This window comes from Oncorhynchus nerka, linkage group LG12 (assembly GCF_034236695.1).
Source record: "Oncorhynchus nerka isolate Pitt River linkage group LG12, Oner_Uvic_2.0, whole genome shotgun sequence".
Taxonomy (NCBI): Eukaryota; Metazoa; Chordata; class Actinopteri; order Salmoniformes; family Salmonidae; genus Oncorhynchus; species Oncorhynchus nerka.
This window is the reverse complement of record NC_088407.1, coordinates 60889515-60913205: the sequence shown is the minus strand read 5'-3', so window position 1 is coordinate 60913205 and position 23691 is coordinate 60889515. Positions and strand designations below refer to the sequence as shown.

Sequence of the window (23691 nt, the reverse complement as noted above, 5' to 3'; positions counted from 1 at the left end):
GAACAGAGAACACTGACATATGGTGTTTTCTCAGATGGATAAACAGATGAAGAGAGAGATAGGGCTACAGTATCTCCCTCCCTCTCTGATCCTGAGCCTTGGTTTGTTTACCCTAAAACAGGTGGGGCAGAGGACATGACCTCCAACCCCTATTGTCTGCTAGGCTTTCTCACAGGATGAGAGGTGGGAGGTCAAGTAGGACACCATCACACCATGTAGGGGGTAATGTTCTTCCATACCAGAAGTTACTACAACAATTGTCAACATTTCAGAACACCAAACCAGAGAGCAGTTTGCTATTATTTTGTCCTTTCCCTCAGTAACTAATCCAGCTGTCATGCAAATCCAAGTGGAGTCCAGTTCTCTCAGGGCTGTATAACTTTGTGAGGGAGAGAGTGGGGGAGAGAGTGAGTGAGGCAGAGCATTGTCCCTGGTGCCACTCTGCAGGCTGCCCTCCCTCCCCAGTGGCCACAGAGCCCTGACCTTGCCTGGCGGCGGGGTACATCAACCATTAAAGCTCGGCATTCTGATAAGGCCATTTCTTTTCCTTCAGCATCTCTTTAATGTCATCCCTGAAATATGAAGTCATTAGACGATATTAAAACAGTGCTGACAAACTAATTAACAGAAGACATTATACGGGATGGGCTCGATTAATCCGCGTTAATTGCTCTTTTAAATGGGGGCTCCAATTAAAATTAATAAAGATTTACCGGTGATCACACAAAACTATGCCAAGGAGTGGCTGTCTGAAGGGCAGCCTAAAGTCAGCCTCTTCCATTCTCAAGTTTGCCTTCCTGTGCTCCCTACGACCCTCCCAGTGTGAGCGTGCCAAAGAGCCCATATCTTGAAGTAAGAAATGGAAGATGAAGCATAATAACCATCCCAGTGACACCGCTTTGCTCCTATTGTGTTCAGCTCTCTGGTGTTTGCTCCCGGCTTTGTCTACCAGACCCAGCTGGGGCTAGATGTGCTTGCAGTGTTTACTGTAATATCAAAAGGACGTTGCACCACACATACATCAATGCATTTATATACAACTGGTGTTACTTCCTCACGGTACCTGAACATTTATATAAAACTGTTGTTACTTCATCACGGTACCTGAACATTTATATAAAACTGTTGTTACTTCATCACGGTACCTGAACATTTATATAAAACTGTTGTTACTTCATCACGGTACCTGAACATTTATATACAACTGTTGTTACTTCATCACGGTACCTGAACATTTATATAAAACTGGTGTTACTTCATCACGGTACCTGAACATTTATATAAAACTGTTGTTACTTCATCACGGTACCTGAACATTTATATAAAACTGGTGTTACTTCATCACGGTACCTGAACATTTATATAAAACTGTTGTTACTTCATCACGGTACCTGAACATTTATATACAACTGTTGTTACTTCATCACGGTACCTGAACATTTATATAAAACTGGTGTTACTTCATCACGGTACCTGAACATTTATATAGAACTGTTGTTACTTCATCACGGTACCTGAACATTTATATACAACTGTTGTTACTTCATCACGGTACCTGAACATTTATATACAACTGTTGTTACTTCATCACGGTACCTGAACATTTATATAAAACTGTTGTTACTTCATCACGGTACCTGAACATTTATATAAAACTGTTGTTACTTCATCACGGTACCTGAACATTTATATACAACTGGTGTTACTTCCTCACGGTACCTGAACATTTATATAAAACTGTTGTTACTTCATCACGGTACCTGAACATTTATATACAACTGGTGTTACTTCATCACGGTACCTGAACATTTATATAAAACTGTTGTTACTTCATCACGGTACCTGAACATTTATATAAAACTGTTGTTACTTCATCACGGTACCTGAACATTTATATAAAACTGGTGTTACTTCATCACGGTACCTGAACATTTATATACAACTGTTGTTACTTCATCACGGTACCTGGACATTTATATAAAACTGTTGTTACTTCATCACGGTACCTGAACATTTATATAAAACTGTTGTTACTTCATCACGGTACCTGAACATTTATATAAAACTGTTGTTACTTCATCACGGTACCTGAACATTTATATAAAACTGTTGTTACTTCATCACGGTACCTGAACATTTATATACAACTGTTGTTACTTCATCACGGTACCTGAACATTTATATAAAACTGGTGTTACTTCATCACGGTACCTGAACATTTATATAAAACTGTTGTTACTTCATCACGGTACCTGAACATTTATATAAAACTGGTGTTACTTCATCACGGTACCTGAACATTTATATAAAACTGTTGTTACTTCATCACGGTACCTGAACATTTATATACAACTGTTGTTACTTCATCACGGTACCTGAACATTTATATAAAACTGGTGTTACTTCATCACGGTACCTGAACATTTATATAGAACTGTTGTTACTTCATCACGGTACCTGAACATTTATATACAACTGTTGTTACTTCATCACGGTACCTGAACATTTATATACAACTGTTGTTACTTCATCACGGTACCTGAACATTTATATAAAACTGTTGTTACTTCATCACGGTACCTGAACATTTATATAAAACTGTTGTTACTTCATCACGGTACCTGAACATTTATATACAACTGGTGTTACTTCCTCACGGTACCTGAACATTTATATAAAACTGTTGTTACTTCATCACGGTACCTGAACATTTATATACAACTGGTGTTACTTCATCACGGTACCTGAACATTTATATACAACTGGTGTTACTTCATCACGGTACCTGAACATTTATATAAAACTGTTGTTACTTCATCACGGTACCTGAACATTTATATAAAACTGTTGTTACTTCATCACGGTACCTGAACATTTATATAAAACTGTTGTTACTTCATCACGGTACCTGAACATTTATATACAACTGGTGTTACTTCCTCACGGTACCTGAACATTTATATAAAACTGTTGTTACTTCATCACGGTACCTGAACATTTATATACAACTGGTGTTACTTCATCACGGTACCTGAACATTTATATACAACTGGTGTTACTTCATCACGGTACCTGAACATTTATATAAAACTGTTGTTACTTCATCACGGTACCTGAACATTTATATAAAACTGTTGTTACTTCATCACGGTACCTGAACATTTATATAAAACTGTTGTTACTTCATCACGGTACCTGAACATTTATATACAACTGGTGTTACTTCATCACGGTACCTGAACATTTATATAAAACTGTTGTTACTTCATCACGGTACCTGAACATTTATATACAACTGTTGTTACTTCATCACGGTACCTGAACATTTATATACAACTGGTGTTACTTCATCACGGTACCTGAACATTTATATAAAACTGGTGTTACTTCCTCACGGTACCTGAACATCTTTCGGGGGGGGTTCTTTTCTTACATTTATGGAACCTGGCACAAAATTACCGACAGTAAGTCAGTGTTGAATTATGGAATCCATAATAATGGTTGCTACTATGATCATTTCAAGGTGAAGAAACATCCACATGGACGACTGTTTAAGTCACATTCATATTTGTATCTGTGAAAATCAAAAAGTTTGGAGGATCGGCTCAGGTCCAGTGTTGCAACAGTATTGTTACAGTAACCAGGGCAAACCTTTGTGGAGACTTTTACAACATGACTGTGTCACTGTATAACGTTTTGTTTGATTGCTAAATGATAAAAGAAAACAAATCATGTTGGGAGAATAACACGGTGTGCATGCTATGAACTAGCACATCAAAGGCCATGCATCAAATAATAGAAGGGAGATCTTGGTCAATACCCTAATTGAGCCGAGACCTCTCAATGTTACTTCAGTGATCCACTAGATGGCACTGTTTCTCTATTGAATTATCCTTTACTATGTCCCTCTGTGAGATTCCCTCTATATTCACGTTCTCTGTTTTTAAAGATATATACACATATCTTCACAAATCTCCATGAAGATACTACCATGACAATTTTACAATATGTAAATGTAGGGGCATTTTTTTATTAAATTGCTTTTCGTTATTGCTTCTTGATTGATTAGAGGGTGTTTCTTAATTAACAAACAAGCACAGCTAGCTCTACCCACATGGTTCCTCCTCTCTAAAAATCTCTTTCTAAAATTTGGGGTAACAGTGTTCAAATAAGTAGGGATATTTACATTATATAAACCTTAGAATTATACTAAAATTCAACTCGTTTTCTTTTCTCATTTAGAATTTTCTTGCTTTTCCCCTCCCCTATATATTTTCTATTCCTTTGCGGTCACACTGGGAGCTTCAGCACAGTAAGCCCTGGAGGCAGTTGGACATTTGAGACAATTCTCTTTGTTTTCTTTCATCGTATCAGGCACCAAGTCTTATACTGAAAATGTCATAACAAATTAATTTGAACAAAGTACTTTAGTTCAACCGGTGGCTTTTTAATTGAGTTGAAATGTTAAATCAATTTACAGAAGAAGATTGATCTAATTGAAAATAAATGTCTATTAAATGATTACCTAGGTTGGTATACTCCACTCCTTCTCATAAAGCTAATCAAACAAATGTTTTAATTTCTTAAATGTTATCATTTCAGATGTAATTGGTGCTTGGGTGCCTAACAGGTTTTCCAATTAAATGTTTGTTTTGTGAAGTGCCGAAATGATTTAATACATTAACATGAAACAGTCTACTTTAATGAAGAGCTTCTACTTTCACAGTGTATGCAGACTCCTTTGTTTTTCTTTCTATTCAATTGTGTTTATAAGAAGTCAAAGCCTTACTGTATTTTTACAGCATGCTTTTTCATACATTTAAGGGTATCGTATTGATAGTCTTTTGATAGATTTATAATAAATGATGGCTGAATATCAAGTCAGGTTTGAAGTTGACAGGTTTCCATCGAGCTAACCACAGGAGGCCCTCTATCAGATAGCAGGGAGAGGAATCACGCCATTCATAGTTGTGGTGTCACCGTGTGTGTATATCTGTGGGTCAGCGTGTGTGTGTCTTTGTGAAGTGATTAACACGCTTTGAGCAAGCCGGTGCCTGGAAGAAAAAGTCAACGGTTTTGTGGAATTTTGCTTTGGTGGCACAACTCTGATATGAGGTCACATTGGGCATTACTCATTAGGAGGGAATGCATTGTGTCTGTTTTTAAGACAAGGCAGTTGTTGGCATCCACGCTGCCCACACAATTAATGCAATGTGAGCAAAGTAGTCTGTAGGACTTTAAACAGATGTCTTTATGACATGGATTAATGGCACCTTAGCGGCTTGGAATTGAGTCAGAATACTTTCAATGTGGTGTTACAAACAGTAGTAGTAAAAATATTAACAACATTTACTAAATGTTTGGTGATGTCTGAAATGAATTGTGAAATAATTCAATAAAATAAAATAGTGATTATTTCCATCTATTTATATTTAAGTAATTTCAGACAACCTCATCCAGAGTGACTTACAATCAGTGATATAAAAGACGTCTCAAGATGAAGGAAGTGCATCTTTATTCTAGCAGCAGAACTATCAAATAACCACTCAGAAAATGGTGTCTCTGGAATTGAGTTGACAATAGGCAGTAGACTATAGAAATAGGCACAAAACATCTAAACATAACTTTGTACTTTTTTGTACATACCATTTTTTCCTCAAACAATTGGTTCTTTGTGGTCACTTGCAATATTTACATGCTATTAGGTTAATACATTTAGCGTATTCACATTTACATATAACACTTGCTACAAAATCATCCAAAACCGCATGTCCATTAGGAACCAGAAGTCAAATATGTATAGAAAGTACCATTTTGTTCACATTTGTAAGTCTATCAGACCTAGCAAGTACACTACAGTACTAAACCACTGCCCTTAAATATCACTACATCTACAAACATGCAACTACATCTTGTCTTAATTGAATCTGTATGGAGATGCACAGAAACACTACGATCTGCTGTCAGCTAAGTTTTTTTTAAACTCCTAGGAGAGAGCTGGAGCAGTGCTATAAAGCTCACTGAGACTGTAAAAAGCTGTAAGTGCAGTAAGTAGGCTCCTATACTGCAGTGTATAATATGTCATTTACAACATAATCCATTTGTTCCTTGATTCTCTCACTAAAATCCAATTTATTGGCAATATGTGTTAAAATTAGCACTTATTGTCATTGTATGACTGCAAAATGTCCTTCCTTCCTCGAGCATGGCTATTGTTTGCTCTGTCTATAGGCAGGTGGATGACTTGAACTCATCTGGTACATCACTGTCCAGTTTACAGATGACCTTGTAGATTGCCTTCTTCCAAGAGGGGTCAGAATCTTTGGCAGTTGAAATGGCGTTGAAAAACTCCTGAAGAGTAATTTCAGCAACCTCAAGGAATCTCTCAGGAACCTGTTGGTAGAGGGATCAAACACGATGTTGTGCTTAAAGCCACGTCTCAATGAAGTACCTGCACTGAAACCAAGCAAAATCTAAACCAACAGCTTCTTTGATGTGAGTGACAAACCACCAGAGTGGATGGGAAGTGTGTTGTCTCATTGTTTACATGAAGCCCCTGGGCCCAGGCTAATCAATAATAATAATAATAATAACAATAATACTGTGTATATATACAGTACCAGTCAAAAGTTTGGACACACCTACTCATCCCAGGATTTGTCTTTATTTTTACTATTTTCTCAATTGTAGAATAATAGTAAAGACATCAAAACTATGAAATAACACATATGGAACCATGTAGTAACCAAAAAAGTATGAAACAAATCAAAATACATTTTATATTTCAGATTCTTCAAAGTAGCTTCCCTTTGCCTTGATGGTACCTTTGCACACTCTTGGCATTCTCTCAACCAGCTTCATGAGGTAGTCACCTGGAATAAATTTAAATTAACAGGTGTGCCTTGTTAAAAGTTACTTTTAACTTTTAGGAGGTGTGATGGTGTGGGGGTGCTTTGCTGGTGATACTGTCTGTGATTTATTTAGAATTCAAGGAACATCTAACCAGCAAGGCTACCACAGCATTCTGCAGTGATATACCATCCCACCTGGTTTGCACTTAGTGGGACTATCATTTGTTTTTCAACAGGACAATGACTCAAACACACTTCCAGGCTGTGACTACATGGAACTCTATTCCACATCAAGTAACTCATGCAAGCAGTAAAAATAAATAAAAAACACCTTATGGAACAACACAAACATAGGCGCATACACACACACAGACACGATAACATGCACACTATACACACACGTACACATGTATTTTGTACTGTATATATGTGGTAGTGGTGGAGTAGGGGCCTGAGGGCACACAGTCTGAATGTAATGTAATGTTTTTAAAATTGTATTAATTGCCTTAATTTTGCTGGACTCCAGGAAGAAGGTCCACACTCCGCCATTTTGTATTTATTATGGGGATCCGTAATAAATACAAATACAAAAAATGGAGTGCTGCATCAAATGATCTGGCCTTCACAATCACTCGACCTCAACCCAATAGAGATGGTTTGGGATGAGTTGGACCGCAGAGTGAAGGAAAAGAAGCCAAGATCGTTGTAAAAGCATTCCTCATGAAGCTGGTTGAGAAAATGCCAAGAGTGTGCAAAGCTGTCATCAAGGCAAAGGGTAGCTACTTTGAAGAATCTAAAATGTAACATATATTTTGATTTGTTTTTTGGTTATTACATGATTCCATATGTGTTATTTCTTAGTTACAATGCAATGTAGAAAATAGTTTTAAAAATAAAGAAATACCCTTGAATGTGTACAGTTGAAGTCGGAAGTTCACATACAGCTTAGCCATACACATTTAAACTCAGTATTTCACAATTCCTGGCATTTAATCCTAATAAAAATTCCCTGTTTTAGATCAGTTAGGATCACCACTTTATTTTAAGAATGTGAAATGTCAGAATAATATTAGAGAGAATGATTTATTTCAGCTTTTATTTCATTCATCACATTCCCAGTGGGTCAGAAGTTTACATACACTCAATTCGTATTTGGTAGCATTGCCTTTAAAATGTTTAACTTGGGTCAAATCTTTTGGGTAGCCTTTTACAAGCTTTACACAATAAGTTGGGTGAATTTTGGCCCATTCCTCCTGACAGAGCTGGTGTAACTGAGTCAGGTGTGTAGGCCAACTTGCTCGCAATACCTTGACTTTGTTGTCCTTAAGCCATTTTGCCACAACTTTGGAAGTATGTTTGGGGTCATTGTCCATTTGGAAGACCCATTTACGACCAAGCTTTAACTTCCTGTCTGATGTCTTGAGATGTTGCTTCAATATATCCACATAATTATCCTTCCTCATGAAGCCATCTATTTTGTGAAGTGCACCAGTTCCTCCTGCAGCAAAGCACCCCCACAACATGATGCTGCCACCCCCATGCTTCACGGTTGGGATGCTGTTCTTCGGCTTGAAAGCCTCCCCCCTTTTCCTCCAAATATAACGATGGTCATTATGGCAAAACAGTTATATTTTTGTTTCATCAGACCAGAGGACATTTCTCCAAAAAGTACGATCTTTGTCCCCATGTGTAGTTGCAAACCGTAGTCTGGCATTTTTATGGCGGTTTCGGAGCAGTGGCTTCTTCCTTGCTGAGCGGCCTTTCAGGTTATGTTGATATAGGACTCGTTTTACTGTGGATATAGATACTTTTGTACCTGTTTCCTCCAGCATCTTCACAAGGTCCTTGCTGTTGTTCTGGGATTGTTTTGCACTTTCGCACCAAAGTACATTCATCTCCAGGAGACAGAACACATCTCCTTCCTGAGCAATATGACAGCTGTGTGGTCCCATGGTGTTAATACTTGCGTACTATTGTTTGTACAGATGAACGAGGTACTTTCAGGCGTTTGGAAATTGCTCCCAAGGATGAATCAGACTTGTGGAGGTCTTGGCTGATTTATTTTGATTTTCACATGATGTCAAGCAAAGAGGCAGTGCGTTTGAAGGTAGGCCTTGAAATACATCAACAGGTACACCTCCAATTGACTCAAATTATGTCAATTAGCCTATCAGAAGCTTCTAAAGCCATAACATCATTTTCTGGAATTTTCCAAGCAGTTTAAAGGCACAGCCAACTATGTATGTAAACTTCTGACTAGAGGTCGACCAAATAATTGGAATGGCCGATTAATTAGGGCCGATTTCAAGGTTTCATAACAATTGGAAATCGGTATTTTTGGGAGCCGATTTGCCGATTTTTTATTTGAATTTGTATTTTTTTATACCTTTATTTAACTAGGCAAGTCAGTTAAGAACACATTCTTACTTTCAATGACGGCCTAGGAACGGTGGACGACAGATTTTCACCTTGTCAGCTCGGGGGATCCAATCTTGCAACCTTACAGTTAACTAGTCCAGCGCAATAACATCAATAATCACTAATAAAGTAATAATCACTATTGTAAAGTGGCTGTTCCACTGGATGTCTTAAGGTGAATGCACCAATTTGTAAGTCGCTCTGGATAAGAGCGTCTGCTAAATGACTTAAATGTAAATGTAAATAACGACCTGCCTCTCTCTCATTGTACTCCACAAGGAGACTGCCTGTTACGCGAATGCAGTAAGCCAAGGTAAGTTGCTAGCTAGCATTAAACTTATCTTATAAAAAACAATCAATCATAATCACTAGTTAACTACACATGGTTGATGATATTACTAGATATTATCTAGCGTGTCCTGCGTTGCATATAATCTGACTGAGCATACAAATATCTAACTATCTGACTGAGCGGTGGAAGGCAGAAGCAGGCGTGTAAACATTCATTCAAACAGCACTTTTGTGCGTTTTGCCAGCAGCTCTTTGTTGTGCGTCAAGCATTGTGCTGTTTATGACTTCAAGCCTATCAACTCCCGAGATGAGGCTGGTGTAACCGAAGTGAAATGGCTGGCTAGTTAGCGTGCACTAATAGCGTTTCAAATGTCACTCGCTCTGAGCCTTCTAGTAGTTGTTCCCCTTGCTCTGCATGGGTAACGTTGCTTCGATGGTGGCTGTTGTCGTTGTGTTGCTGGTTCGAGCCCAGGGAGGAGCGAGGAGAGGGACGGAAGCTATACTGTTACCCTGGCAATACTAAAGTGCCTATAAGAACATCCAATAGTCAAAGGTTAATGAAATACAAATGGTATAGAGGGAAATAGTCCTATAATTCCTATAATAACTACAACCTAAAACTTCTTACCTGGGAATATTGAAGACTCATGTTAAAAGGAACCACCAGCTTTCATATGTTCTCATGTTCTGAGCAAGGAACTTAAACGTTAGCTTTCTTACATAGCACATATTGCACTTTTACTTTCTTCTCCAACACTTTGTTTTTGCATTATTTAAACCAAATTGTACATGTTTCATTATTTACTTGAGGCTAAATTGATTTTATTGATGTATTATATTAAGTTAAAATAAGTGTTCAATTCAATATTGTTTTAATTGTCATTATTACAAATATGTTTTTTTTTTATTAAATCGGTCGATTAATTGATATCGGCTTTTTTGGTCCTCCAATAATCGGTATCGGTATCAGCGTTGAAAAATCATAATTGGTCGACCTCTACTTCTGACCCACTGGAATTGTGATACAGTGAACTATAAGTGAAATAATGTGTCTGTAAACAATTGTTGGAAAAATTACTTGTGTCATGCACAAAGTAGATGTCCTAACTGACTTGCCAAAAGTATAGTTTGTTAACAAGAAATTTGTGGAGTGGTTGAAAAACGAGTTTTAATGACTCCAACCTAAGTGTATGTAAACTTCCGACTTCAATTGTAGGTTTGTCCAAACTTTTGACTGGTACTGTATATACTGTATATATTATATATGTGGTATATATATATAGTTATTTTTTTACTGCAACCATCAACCACAGGAATAACCTGTTCTCAATGAGTGTAGACAGCCTTATCACAGGAACATACAGGTATCTGCCAATATAAAGGAAACACCAACATAGAGTGTCTGAAAAGGATGTTGGGCCACCACGAGCTGCCAGAACAGCTTCAGTGCACCTTGGCATAGACTTCACAAGTGGACCTAAACCATGCCAGGAAAGTATTCAGACCCCTACCCTTTTTCCACATTTTGTTAAGTTACAGCCTTATTCTAAAGTGGATTAAATAAATAAAAATATACACACAATACCCCATAATGTCAAAGTGAAAATAGTTTTGTAGACATTTTTGCGAATTTATTAAATATAAAAAAACAGAAATACCTTATTTACATAAGTTTTCAGACCCGTTGCTATGAGAATCAAAAATTGAGCTCAGGTGCATCCTTTTTCCATTGATCATCCTTGAAATGTTTCTACAACTTGATTGGAGTCCACCTGTGGTAAATTAAATTCACTGGACATGATTTGGAAAGGCACACACCTGTCTATATTAGGTCCCACAGTTGACAGTGCATGTCTGAGCAAAAATCAAGCCATGAGATTGAAGGAATTGTCCATAGAGCTCCCAGACAGGATTGCGTCATTTCTGATACAATGAAAGTCCCCAAGAACACAGTGGCCTCCATCATTCTTAAATGGAAGAAGCTTGGAACCACCAAGACTCTTCCTAGAGCTGTCCGCCTGGCCAAACTGAGCAATCGGGGGAGAAAGGCCTTGGTCAGGGAGGTGACCAAGAACCTGATGGTCACTCTGACAGAGCTCCAGAGATCGTCTGTGGAGATGGGAGAACCTTCCAGAACGACAACCATCTCCGCAGCACTCCACCAGTCAGGCCTTTATGGTAGAGTGGCCAGACGGAAACCACTACTCAGTAAATGGCACATGACAGCCCGCTTGGAGTTTGCCAAAAGGCACCTAAAGGACTCTTAGACCATGAGAAACAAGAATATCTGGTCTGATGAAACCAAGATTGAACTCTTTGGCCTGAATGCCAAGCGTCACGTCTGGAGGAAACTTGGCACCATCCCTACAGTGAAGCATGGTGATGGCAGCATCATGCTGTGGGGATGTTTTTCAGCTGCAGGGACTGGGAGACTAGTCAGGATTGTGGGAACAATGAACTGAGCAAAGTACAGAGAGACCCTGATGAGAACCTGCCCCAGAGCGGGTTGGGGCGAAGGTTCACCTTCCAACAGGACAACGGCCCTAAGCACCCATCCAAGACAATGCAGGTGGCTTCGGGACAAGTTCCTGAATGTCCTTGAGTCTCCCAACCAGAACTCGGACTTGAACCAGATCGAACATCTCTGGAGAGACCTGAAAATAGCTGTGCAGCGACACTCCCCATCCAACATGACAGGGCTTGAGAGGATCGGCAGAGAAGAATGGGAGAAACTCCCCAAATACAGTTGTGTCAAGCTGGTAGCGTCATACCCAAGAAGACTCGAGGCTGTCATCGCTGCCAAAGGTGCTTCAACAAAGTACTGAATAAAGGGCCTGTATACTTATGTAAATGTGATATTTTAGTTTTTTAATAACTGTTTTTGCTTTGTCATTATGGGGTATAGTGTGTAGATTGATGAGGGAAATAAACAATTGAATACATTTTGCACTACTGTTCCACTGGAGGTCATAAGGTGAATGCACCAATTTGTAAGTCGCTCTGGATAAGAGCGTCTGCTAAATGACTTAAATGTAAATGTAAATGTAATAAAGCTGTAATGTAACAAATGTGGGAAAAAAATCAAGGGGTCTGACTAATTTCAGAATGCACTGTATACTTTATATGCCTCATTGACTTAAGTGTTTCCTTTATTTTGGCAGTTACCAGTATGTCTACAGTTGGAAGACTGCAGTTTGGGCAGCATGCGCTAAATATACAGCTTGTTGCATTGTGGCCATAGACATATAATCCATAGAAGGGTTTAGTAACTTCTTACCCTGGCAATTTGACTGTTAAACTCATGGGTACAGTAGCAATGGATACCAGTCCTGACTTGAATGGGAACTGCCATCTATGGATTATTGTTCTATGGTTGGTTGCGGCTTTCGGTTTGCCTTGCAGATTTCAAAATATAATCGCAGGTAAAACGTGCAGTTTGGAAAGAAAAGTTTGGGGTGCCTATAAAAAAACAAAGCCCCGGGGCCTATGATTTCTTAATCCGGCCCTGCCTACAAGGACATTTTTAACACCCTTACTCACTTCAAAACAGACAGCTCCTTCACACTTTGTTCTCTATGCTCATAAAACAAATACAATGTCAGAATCATTAGCTGTCTGTAGTGGGATTCTCCTTTGACTTTGTAGCCTTGTTGCCTTGAATTTAGCTGTTCGGAAAGAGAGAAAGCACCAAGCCTTCCCAGGAATTTCACCCTGTTCTCAACACAGATCAACACAGATCAGGCTTGGATGCTGGGACAAGAATCTATTCTGTGCCATCATTTCCCATAGACCCGCTAACAGTCCAGTTGTTGGCATAACTTCTTTTTTTTCTCATCTCCCGACACAAAGCATCCCTGGGAAAGGAATGTCTTAGTCCCAAGGTAAAGAAAACGGTCTTGGTTCTTTCCCACCAATCAGCCTTCTCCCTCGGAATTCACAGCATCTTTCTCAGCATTCCGCATCAGTAGCAATCTGAGCCTCGCTCAGGCGTACTGGTCCTCTAATCCAGAGTTGTTTTAGTGGGATTCTGCAGCTTCCTCTTCCCACAGTTTGATAAAGCATTGCTCTAGAGTTTAGATAATGGCTGCAAAGGCTGTGCAGCCACAGGTGCAGTGACACATGGGTCAGGGCAAGGACACAGTCATACGTGACCACAACTAGGAGGTAGCTGACCAGACCAGAACCACAGAGGTAGGAGATTCCTGACCAGACCAGATCAGGAACAGGTTACTAGGAGGAGAATTCTCTGATATGCTAATGAAGGAGTATTACCCTAATACTACATAAATGTGTAATTTATCACATTCATGCCTAAACAACTTCATTGTTTTCCTCACTTTATGACTCATTTTAGTTTCAGGGCAAAAAGCACAGCATTGGCTGCATCAACTGAGGAGTGCTGATGAAAGCAGAATGAACACACTGTTCCCATACATAAAGATAATTCAGTCAGCATTGACCATATTTTCTTTGAATACGTGCTGCAATTTACTTTGGAAAGAGAGGATGTTAATCTAATATGTAATAATCTAAAATCATGGAAAAACATTGACGAGCTTACATACAGTATATAGTTACATTGGATACCAGGGGAGGAACTGACCATACATATGGTAAGATAAACACATTTTGACTTACCTGGAAATCATTGGCTTTGTTGTAGTGCATGTTGAGGGCTCTGAACAGCTCAGAGTCTCTGCTGATGGACATGTCTTTCACATCCGTGACCCCGTCCACTATGGCCTGGCGGGCAAACTTCTCCATCTGGATGTAGTAAAACTCCCGGAAGTTACTGAACCACTTGATGAGCTGAGAGGTGATGCAGCGATTGAACTAGAGACACAAGGGGACAACAAGTTGAGAAAAATTGACTGACAACGTTTACTCAGATTACGTGTCTTTATCGACCAAATAATCAAGTTGATGCAAGATGATCGAGAACCTACTCTGTGTCAAAACCGTGTATTTTCTCTTTTTCATATCAATTTACAAATCTGAGCTGGAATATAAATGTGTTGTTTTGGGTAAAACCTTCCACAAGTGAATAAAGATCTATATTCAGTATGTACATAGTCGACAATCACCCAACCTCAACCCAATGGAGATGGTTTGGGATGAGTTGGACCGCAGAGTGAAGGAAACGCAGCCAACAAGTGCTCAGCATATGTGGGAACTCCTTCAAGACTGTTGGAAAAGCATTCCTCATGAAGCTGGTTGAGAGAATGCCAAGATTGTGCAAAGCTGTCATCAAGTCAAAGGGTGGCTACTTTGAGAATCTAAAATCTAAAATATATTTTTGGGTTACTACGTGATTTCATGTGTTATTTCATTGTTTTGATGTCTTCACTGTCTTCACTCTACAACGTAGAGAATAGTACAAATAAAGTAAAACCCTTGAATGAGTAGGTGTGTCCACAGTTCTGACTGGTACTGTATGTAAGCAATATGGATTGTGTTGGTCTGTCATTTTATTCAACGTTAATTGCTCTGATCTTTTCCCACCAACTTACTGAATAAAAAAACATCTGTCAAAGCCGTGTGTTTCTAAACTCAGTCTTGACATTAGCCTGGTTATTCTATCTCTTCATCCAGAAAGAAAGAAAAAAATGCCCAAGGGCTGGGCAGGCATCAAAGACGTTTATTTTCTCTGCTGCTATCGGACGGTGAGAAAGCCACAGTGCAGCGCAAGGACAGAAGGAAGCTTCCCTCTCAGTGACTCTGCCTGATAGGATGGAATCGGACACCAGGATTAGAACTGTCTTTTGTTCAGTGCCACTTCCCACCACAGGGTCGTGGGCAAGGAGGAGACGCAGTAGGCTGCTGGCTGCAGGCCTCCCTTCTGACCCTAGGGTCAGATAGAGTAGTGTGGAGGGCAGGCCTGGGCCCCAGACACAGACTGGCCCTAGCAGGACATGTCCCGGCCACGGTGGAAGGAGAGGGGACAGGATAGGAAACACACAGGGCACACAGAAATACAGGATGCTGTGGTTAGGCCCAGTGCTCGCCTCACAGCCTGCCTGCATGCATGTCTAAAACCTGCCCTGTATTGACGCAGAACGACAGTGGCTTTATTACAGTCTTTTGTCAGTCCATTTGCTGACTAGAGTGGCTTTTTAAAGAAAGAATGCCCCTCTATCTCCCTGGTCTATGCCCCAGGACATGCTACTGGCTTAACAGCTTTGTTGTTCTAAGCCATGTGTTCTTTTGTTTCCTTCCTCCGACCATTCTGTCCCAAAAATACATCAACAAGTATTCTGCAGGCAAATATGGTGAACATAGAACAAACCCATTAACATTAAATAACTTAATGTTAATTAATATTGTGTTAGCCTACCTTGACATCTGGAAAGAAGGTTTTCAGCACATTGGAGCTGGGATAACGGGTGTAGAAGAACATCAGCTTAGCTTTCTTCAGATGGTTGGGGGTTAGGCCTTCCTGAATGTGTCAATGTGTTAAGGCCACACGTTCTGTCAGTCGATCACAATTAAATACAGTTCACATACACTGTACAAAGTGTTAATAGATTAGAATACTGAATTGCCTCTGTCTCCAATTAAAATGAATGACACTAAATAACAGCTCTGTGGTAACCAGGAAGTCAATAATGACTCTACAACATTATAAACTAGATTTGGGATTTCAATTAGTCACTGCGGCTCTTACACCTAATGCCTAGCGGTGGTGATGGGGATTGTTTGGAAAATGCTTTGAATAGTAACTAGTTACTTGGTCATTTGAAGACATCTTCCAGCTAGAAACGATGATTGAAGTATGATTTTTTTTGTATTAATCTGCTTCATCATGTTCCAAATAAAATCATACCTCAAGCAAAGTTTCTATTCAACTAGATCTTCAGAGGTCTTTCTTTCTGTAGCCCACGGCCACGCCTTAGGTAATACTTCCTTATCAGCAGGTCACTATACATTTATTAGGGAATACAACCTTTGAAATAAGGAAGTTGGAATGAAAGATTGATGAGAAATTGTTCAAAGAGAACCACAGCTCTTTGTACAGTAAAGATAAAGCATATCCTCAGAGAGCCTAATACAATTCTTCTCCAAATCCTTACAACTAAGGACAATGACCACTTCTGACCACGGGCACAATCTTCACATCACTTAGAGTTGTTCAGTAGAGGTGAAAAAGAAATATGGCACAGGAGTTGGCTTACAACAGTTTACCTGTGATGTGCCGTTAACATATCCAGTGATCAAACAATGCTTAACAACAGCAGCAAGGGACTATTAGCCTGTTTCTATCATAATGATTATGGAAATAATGATTAATGTTTCGTTTGACAATGTGATTATATTAATTTATGATTAAAGTGATCAATAATCATGATAAAATGCAGAGTGGTGTCATTGAATATACTCTCACTGGATTATATTTATTGTTGGAATGTTTTTTTGTGTGTATAAACACATCTTTTGATGGCTGTGTATGTATCCAATATATACTCAAGAAGACAAGTGTTCTGGTAGGGAGGCACTTCTGCTTTCCACAGGCACTCAGCTCTGACCTTTCAGATGCACTCCTATCACACTGATGATAGAGAAATATATTCTGCACCTTTTCAAGTCTGAAAAAACACTGTTTCCTGGACAGAAACAGAAGCTTTCTCTGCCTTTGAAAATTGGCTTTTGTTCCTGACAATTCTTATCAAAGCCTTGTATTCCTTTTTATTTGTCTTTTTCTAGACTTAAAGTCATTACTCTGCTCAGATTAAAGAAGATGCTATAATTGTATTTTGGGTTAGCGAGATGAAAGAAAGAATGATCCTTGAAGTCTGTGTTAATGGAACTGCTGCATTGAACCTCAACAAATCATTGTTCAACTGGGAAGGCAAAACAGAGGGAGTTTGTATAGTGGATTTTATAATGAATGTAGATACATAATATCAGATAACTCAATATTAGTAAACACATCTAGGATTATTAATACAGTGTACATAATGCTCTATGTCATTATGTTTAAAAAAAAATATTTGATGAAACATTTAATGCATACATCCATAGACTATATACTTGTAAGTGCAATTCTACATTACTAAATCTATATGCTGACAAATGTTAGCTGGAACACTACCACACTATGAGATTTTTTAGGCCAGTAAAAGGATATATTCAGAGACATGTAGGAGTTTCTCTCTGCCATGCTCTGCATGTCCCCACACTCCATCTTGACGTGAGGGAGACACAGACTGTCCACGGTCACTGGTCCTAGGCCTGATGTGCGAGGGTGATGGGTCAGGTGGCTGGATGTCACTTTGGACCTCATGGCGATGGCATCCCAGGGCAGCTCCACAGAGTCTGGGGAGGTTCTGTCCATGGATGGGGTCACGCATGGGAGACCTCCAAAATTAGTGTGGGGCCCGTATTTGAGGAGGTGTTCCAGGATTTGACTGTCATGGAGAGGTGTGCTGTAGTTAAACTGGAATGGAGAATGGTGTAAGGGGTAAGGCCTCTTCACCGTCGGGGTAACTGAGCTAAGTTGGCTTAGGAGCGGCTTACGGACCACAAGAGACAGAGCCTCAGTCTGATCCTCAGGGCTGCAAGGCTCAGTGCTCTCGTAGTACTCTAGAGCCTGGGGTTTGACTGGCTCCTCAGTGTGTGATTGCTCCTGGTTACAGGCTACCTGGCCCTTCCTCTCAACTCCCAAGTCGATGTTCTCCGGGGTGTGACACATGCGCTGATAGGATGACTGGTTGAGCCCCGTGGAGGAGAGTTTCTTGAACACCATATCTACACTCTCACTCACCGCTTTGGAGAGCTCATGCTTCAGAGTCTCCTGTAGGTTCTTGCCTTCCTTTTGATGTGTCAGATAACTTCCGTCTTTCTTCACTCTGTCCTTACAGTCCCCTTTGGCTCCGTCATGCTTCCTCTCTAACTCTTCATCCAAGTTTTTACGGAACCCAGACTCTTTGCTTGGTGTGGTGTCATCATGTTTTGCGGTGCTGGCTGTGCCTGTGCCATCTCTGTCCTCACGCTCAGTGTCTTCCTGGTTATAAACCTGCAAGAACTTCTCCTGGAGCTGTCTCAGGAGCCTCTGCATGCTCTGGAGCTGCTCCTTGAGCTTGTTGCACTCTTCATCCTTACTGCTGCTGCCACTGCTGCTACTGCTGCCTCTGTTAGCCAGAGCAGCAGCATTGAGACTGTGCTCCTGATGCTGGGGGAGCCTCTGTTTACGTTTGTTCTCCCTGTAGGCCTCTCTAGCCTCCCTGGTGTCTGAAACGGCCCTCTCACTGTCCCCATGGAGCCTGCTGTTGGGAGACCCCGCCATGCCTCGGATTATGTTCTCCACACGGGCACGCTTGGCCTGGAGGTGATCACTCAGCGGCCTGTCCCCCTCAGGGCTGGCTCCGTTTGAGAGGTGACTGCCTGGGGATGCAAATTCCGCCGTGCTGTCCTTGGAGGAGACACTGCTCTGGTCCTCCTGACTGGAGTCAGCCATGGTGGAGCTGGACACAGCAGAGGTCGGTAGGTAGAAGGGGCTTTCGTCCAGAGCCCTTTTGTTTTGGACGGTTTTGCGCAGGAGGTGGGAAATGATGGATCCATTGGAGTATGAGGTTAGAGGCTCATCGTACATGTTTCTGCGGAAGCAGGGGATCATGAGCTCAGCCTTGTCATCCTCCACACCGCCGTCACTGGGGTTGTGCATGTTCTGGTCAGGAAGGCTTAGGTTCATGCCCACTGTGAACCTTTTTATTGCTGTGTCGGGACACCTTAGAGTGAGTCACAATGAGATGAATGGACCACAGACTGCTCTGGAAATGCAGGTATCTGAAAAGCAAAGGATAAAACCTGAATACACCATAAATCTCTTATTCAGTACAGCATCTATAGCACGGGGTATATCTGTGAACAATATGCAACACTTAACAATATTTGGGGTTCAAATTATTATGTTTTGGGGAAAGTAGAACGCACGAGTACAAGTTAAACAGAACATAGAGCAGAGGGCTTGCACCAGAACACTTCGGTTACTAAATGTTAGTCGACAGTGCTCACTCATTTCTCTAGTACATGCCACTTCAATTATATTCAACAGAGTTGATTGAATGTATATAATCATGGTGGGAAACAATAATCTGCTTCTTCCATTATGCTTATGACATCTTAAAGTGGTGATGCACAGAAATAAACTGCTACTCAAAAGAATTGAAAATATAACGTAATAGCCCCACATGTGATCCTGCCATTTCATATTTAGAAGTTGACATTTCATCTGTGATCTTGTACTCACTACCTCGGTTAACAAACTTGTTACTACATATTCATAGCATGGAATGTCAAAGGCCACTCGTTATTAGATCATTATTTGGAGATCCTCAGATGTATAAGAGAAATCTCTAAGAACTCAAGGCACAGGGGAGTGCACAGTTGTGTCTCCCTTTCATCTTGGGTTGGACATAGTCAATATGAATGATAAAAAGAATAACAGTTTTACTCATGAAAGGTATTATTTAATCAGAATATGAAAGGCAAGAAAAGATTCTGAAAAAACACACAAAGGATCAATCTACAGTACCAGTCAAAAGTTGACACACCTACTCATTCGAGGGTTTTTCATAATTTGTACTATTTTCTACATTGTCGAATAATCGTGAAGACATCAACACTATGAAATAACTCATATGGAATCATGAAGTAACCAAAAAAGTATTAAACAAATCTATTTGTAGCCACCCATTGCCTTGATGACAGCATTGCACACTCTTGGCATTCTCTCAACCAGCTTCATGAGGTAATCACCTGGAATGCATTTCAATTAACAGGAGAGCCTTGTTAAAAGTTCATTTGTGGAATTTCTTTCCTTCTGAACGTGTTTGAGCCAATCAGTTGTGTTGTAACAAGGTAGGGGTGGTATACAGAAGATAGCATTATTTGGTAAAAGACCAAGTCCATATTATGGCAAGAACAGCTCAAATAAGCAAAGAGAAACAACAGTCCATCATTACTTCAAGACATGAAGGTCAGTCAATCCGGAAAATGTCAGTAAATTCAAGAACTTTGAAAGTTTCTTCAAGTGCAGTCGCAAAAACCATCAAGCGCTATGATGAAACTGGCTCTCATGAGGACCGCCACAGGAAAGGAAGACCCAGAGTTACCTCTGCTGCAGAGGATACGTTCATTGGAGTTAACTGCACCTCAGATTGCAGCCCAAATAAATGTTTCACAGAGTTCAAGTAACAGACATCTCAACATCAACTGTTCAGAGGAGACTGCGGGAATCAGGCCTTCATGGTCAAATTGCTGCAAAGAAACCATTACTAAAGGACACCAATAAGAAGAAGAGACTTGCTTGGGCCAAAAAACATGAGCAATGGACATTAGACTGGTGGAAATTTGTCCTTAGGACAAAGATTGTGAGTTTTTTGGTTCCAACCGCCGTGTCTTTGTGAGACGCAGAGTAGGTGAACAGATGATCTCTGCATGTGTGGTTCCCACCGTGAAGCATGGAGGAGGACGTGTGATGGTGTGGGGATGCTTTGCTGGTGACACTGTCTGTGATTTATTTAGAATTCAAGGCACACTTAACCAGCATGGCTACCACAGCATTCTGCAGCGATACGCCATCCCATCTGGTTTGCGCTTAGTGGGGCTATTGTTTGTTTTTCAACAGGACAATGACCCAAAACACACCTCCAGGCTGTCTAAGGGCTATTAGATCTTAAAGGAGAGTGATGGAGTGCTGCATCAGATGACCTGGCCTCCACAATCACCCAACCTCAACCCAATTGAGATGGTTTGGGATGAATTGGACCACAGAGTGAAGGAAACGCAGCCAACAAGTGCTCAGCATATGTGGAAACTCCTTCAAGAATGTTAGAAAAGCATTCCTCATGAAGCTGATGGAGAGAATGCCGAGAGTGTGCAAAGCTGTCATCAAGGCAAAGGGTGGTTACTTTGAAGAATTTAAACTATAACATATATTTTGATTTGTTTAACACTTTTTTGGTTACTACATGATTCCATATGTGTTATTCCATAGTTTTGATGTCTTCACTATTATTCTACAATGTAGAAAATAGTAAAAAATAAAGAAACCCTTGAATGAGTAGGTGTCTCCAAACTTTTGACCGATACTGTATATTATTAAGGGGAAAATAAATTAATTCATGTTTTTATCTCTCATTTGCTTTCAATTGTAGTTTCTTTGTAAATTGATTTATTCCAATGTGTGGTTCATGTTATTGCATATTTATTTAATCTCTGTAATAACAGCATGTTAAGATAGCTAGTAAAAATGTATCCTGGTAAAAACATGCATCGATCAAATTTACCACAATCACTATTAATTACACATTAACAATGACATACTTGCATTCTATAAAAACAACACACAATGAATGTATATTTCACCAAGCCCTCATGTGATAAATCTTTTGTTTTACATAAGTGAGTAAATAGCCTTATAGCCAGTATGGACATTTTCTTTGCAATAACTTTTTTTGGAGGGAGAAACACAACAAAATACAAATACAAATAATCTTATGACCACTATGACTACAGAAAGTTGGAAAAATAGACATCCTCAATAAATACAGTGAAGTCATTCATATTCCACTTACAGCACGACTTTAATGTATAATTTACAACACATTGCACATTGTGTAGGCTACCTGGTGTATGGCAGTGACTGAAGAACTGGTAGTCTCTATACTTGATTTACAATTTGAGGATGGATTATTTTCTCTTTATTGGATGGAAACGCTTTCTGTCGTTTGTTGAATCATCCTTACAACTTTTTGAGTAAGGTTATCTAATAGGAGAGTCTTTTTCTTTAGGCAATTAATGATTATCAAGTACATTTATTTGGATCAATCACAAACGTGGCATGATATTCTAACATAATAGTAAATGTAGCCTATAGCCTACGTCCATCTGCATGGAAATGACAGAACTATCCATAAAACTATAGTTAATCAATTATAGAGTTATTTATATATTTTTAAACAAGACAAACATAACAAAATGTTACAGTGCAGCTTGTAATCTGTTGTGAAAAGTAGTCTATAAGTGCTCATTAAGAGTTTTTGTATGTCAAATGTTTAATCAATAAGCCCAAAGTGTGCCTAAGATTAGCTTAAAAACACAAAACAAACGTGCCTTTATTTACTGAGTTAATGATATACACAAAAAAAACGTAAAGAATTCAACATAGCTGAAATCATAAGCAACCAATTAATTTGCATGTGGACAATGCTGACATCAACTAACAATAAGGTCAACAATCATAGCCTTTAGTTGTGAAACTAAGGATGTAGCTGCGAAATGTAGGCTTAGTTGTCATCCTGAGAATGTCCCAAAGTAAACGAGCACACAGAACGCGCACCTTACCTGTTGCGTGGAGTAGGGTCGAGTTGATACACTGGTTGATACACTGAAAATGAATGTGATGAGAGCTGGAGCTTCTGTCAATGCATCAAAAAGAAACAGAGGCGTGGCCTCGGAGTTGACTCAACTCTGAGGCCAAGGATGCTTTTTTTATTTCATTTCCACGTTATTTAACTAGGCAAGTCAGTTAAGAACAAATTATTATTTACAATGACGGCCTTCCCCATCATTCAAAGCAAATCCTCAATATAATTAATTAGTTGAGCTCATATTAGTTGTTTAATAGATATTATTTTGCCATTTTCAACAAATCCATGTATTGGCATAATGTGGCAATATTTCAGAGTGGTGAGTTTGAGGACAATTTGCAAGAAAACTGATTATGAAATGAAAAGAAACTGTATGCTACAATTTGTGTTGAACTGATAGGCACTCACTTTATTGAGTGTAGACTAGATATCACATTATCAGTGATTTAATGGCCCTACCATTTTTTAAAGCTATATTACACATTAATAAACTGACATAAAATACAAATGAATAATCTTATTATGTAATTATCCAATCCTATTTAGGAATAGATGAGGAAAAATCAAACATGCATTATGCAAATGTATTGTAAGTTATTTTCACTCACTGAGCCACTAGCTTTTCCACAGTGGATCCTTTTTTGGGACATCCCTTTGATCAATTCCCTCTTTAGTTGTGGCTCTTGGTTCCTCCCACACTGCTTCCGCCTTTAGCAGGTTTTGGCGTACTACAGGGGAGGAGATTCCCTCCCGCCGACAGG

At 39.6% G+C, this 23691-nt stretch overlaps 1 protein-coding gene across 1 annotated transcript; it reads right to left on the bottom strand.

Moving 5' to 3' along the window:
* Positions 1-5492: 5492 nt before the first annotated feature.
* LOC115138971 (prospero homeobox protein 1-like) lies at positions 5493-23627 on the bottom strand. The gene is made up of 5 exons (XM_029676148.2): positions 23539-23627; positions 17686-19343; positions 15895-16002; positions 14199-14393; positions 5493-6393 (listed from the first exon to the last, which is right to left on the bottom strand). Exons 2-5 carry the CDS (start codon positions 19246-19248, stop codon positions 6226-6228), a joined length of 2034 nt encoding a protein of 677 aa, XP_029532008.1. The 5' UTR covers positions 19249-19343; positions 23539-23627; the 3' UTR covers positions 5493-6225.
* Between the last annotated feature and the right edge of the window lie 64 nt (positions 23628-23691).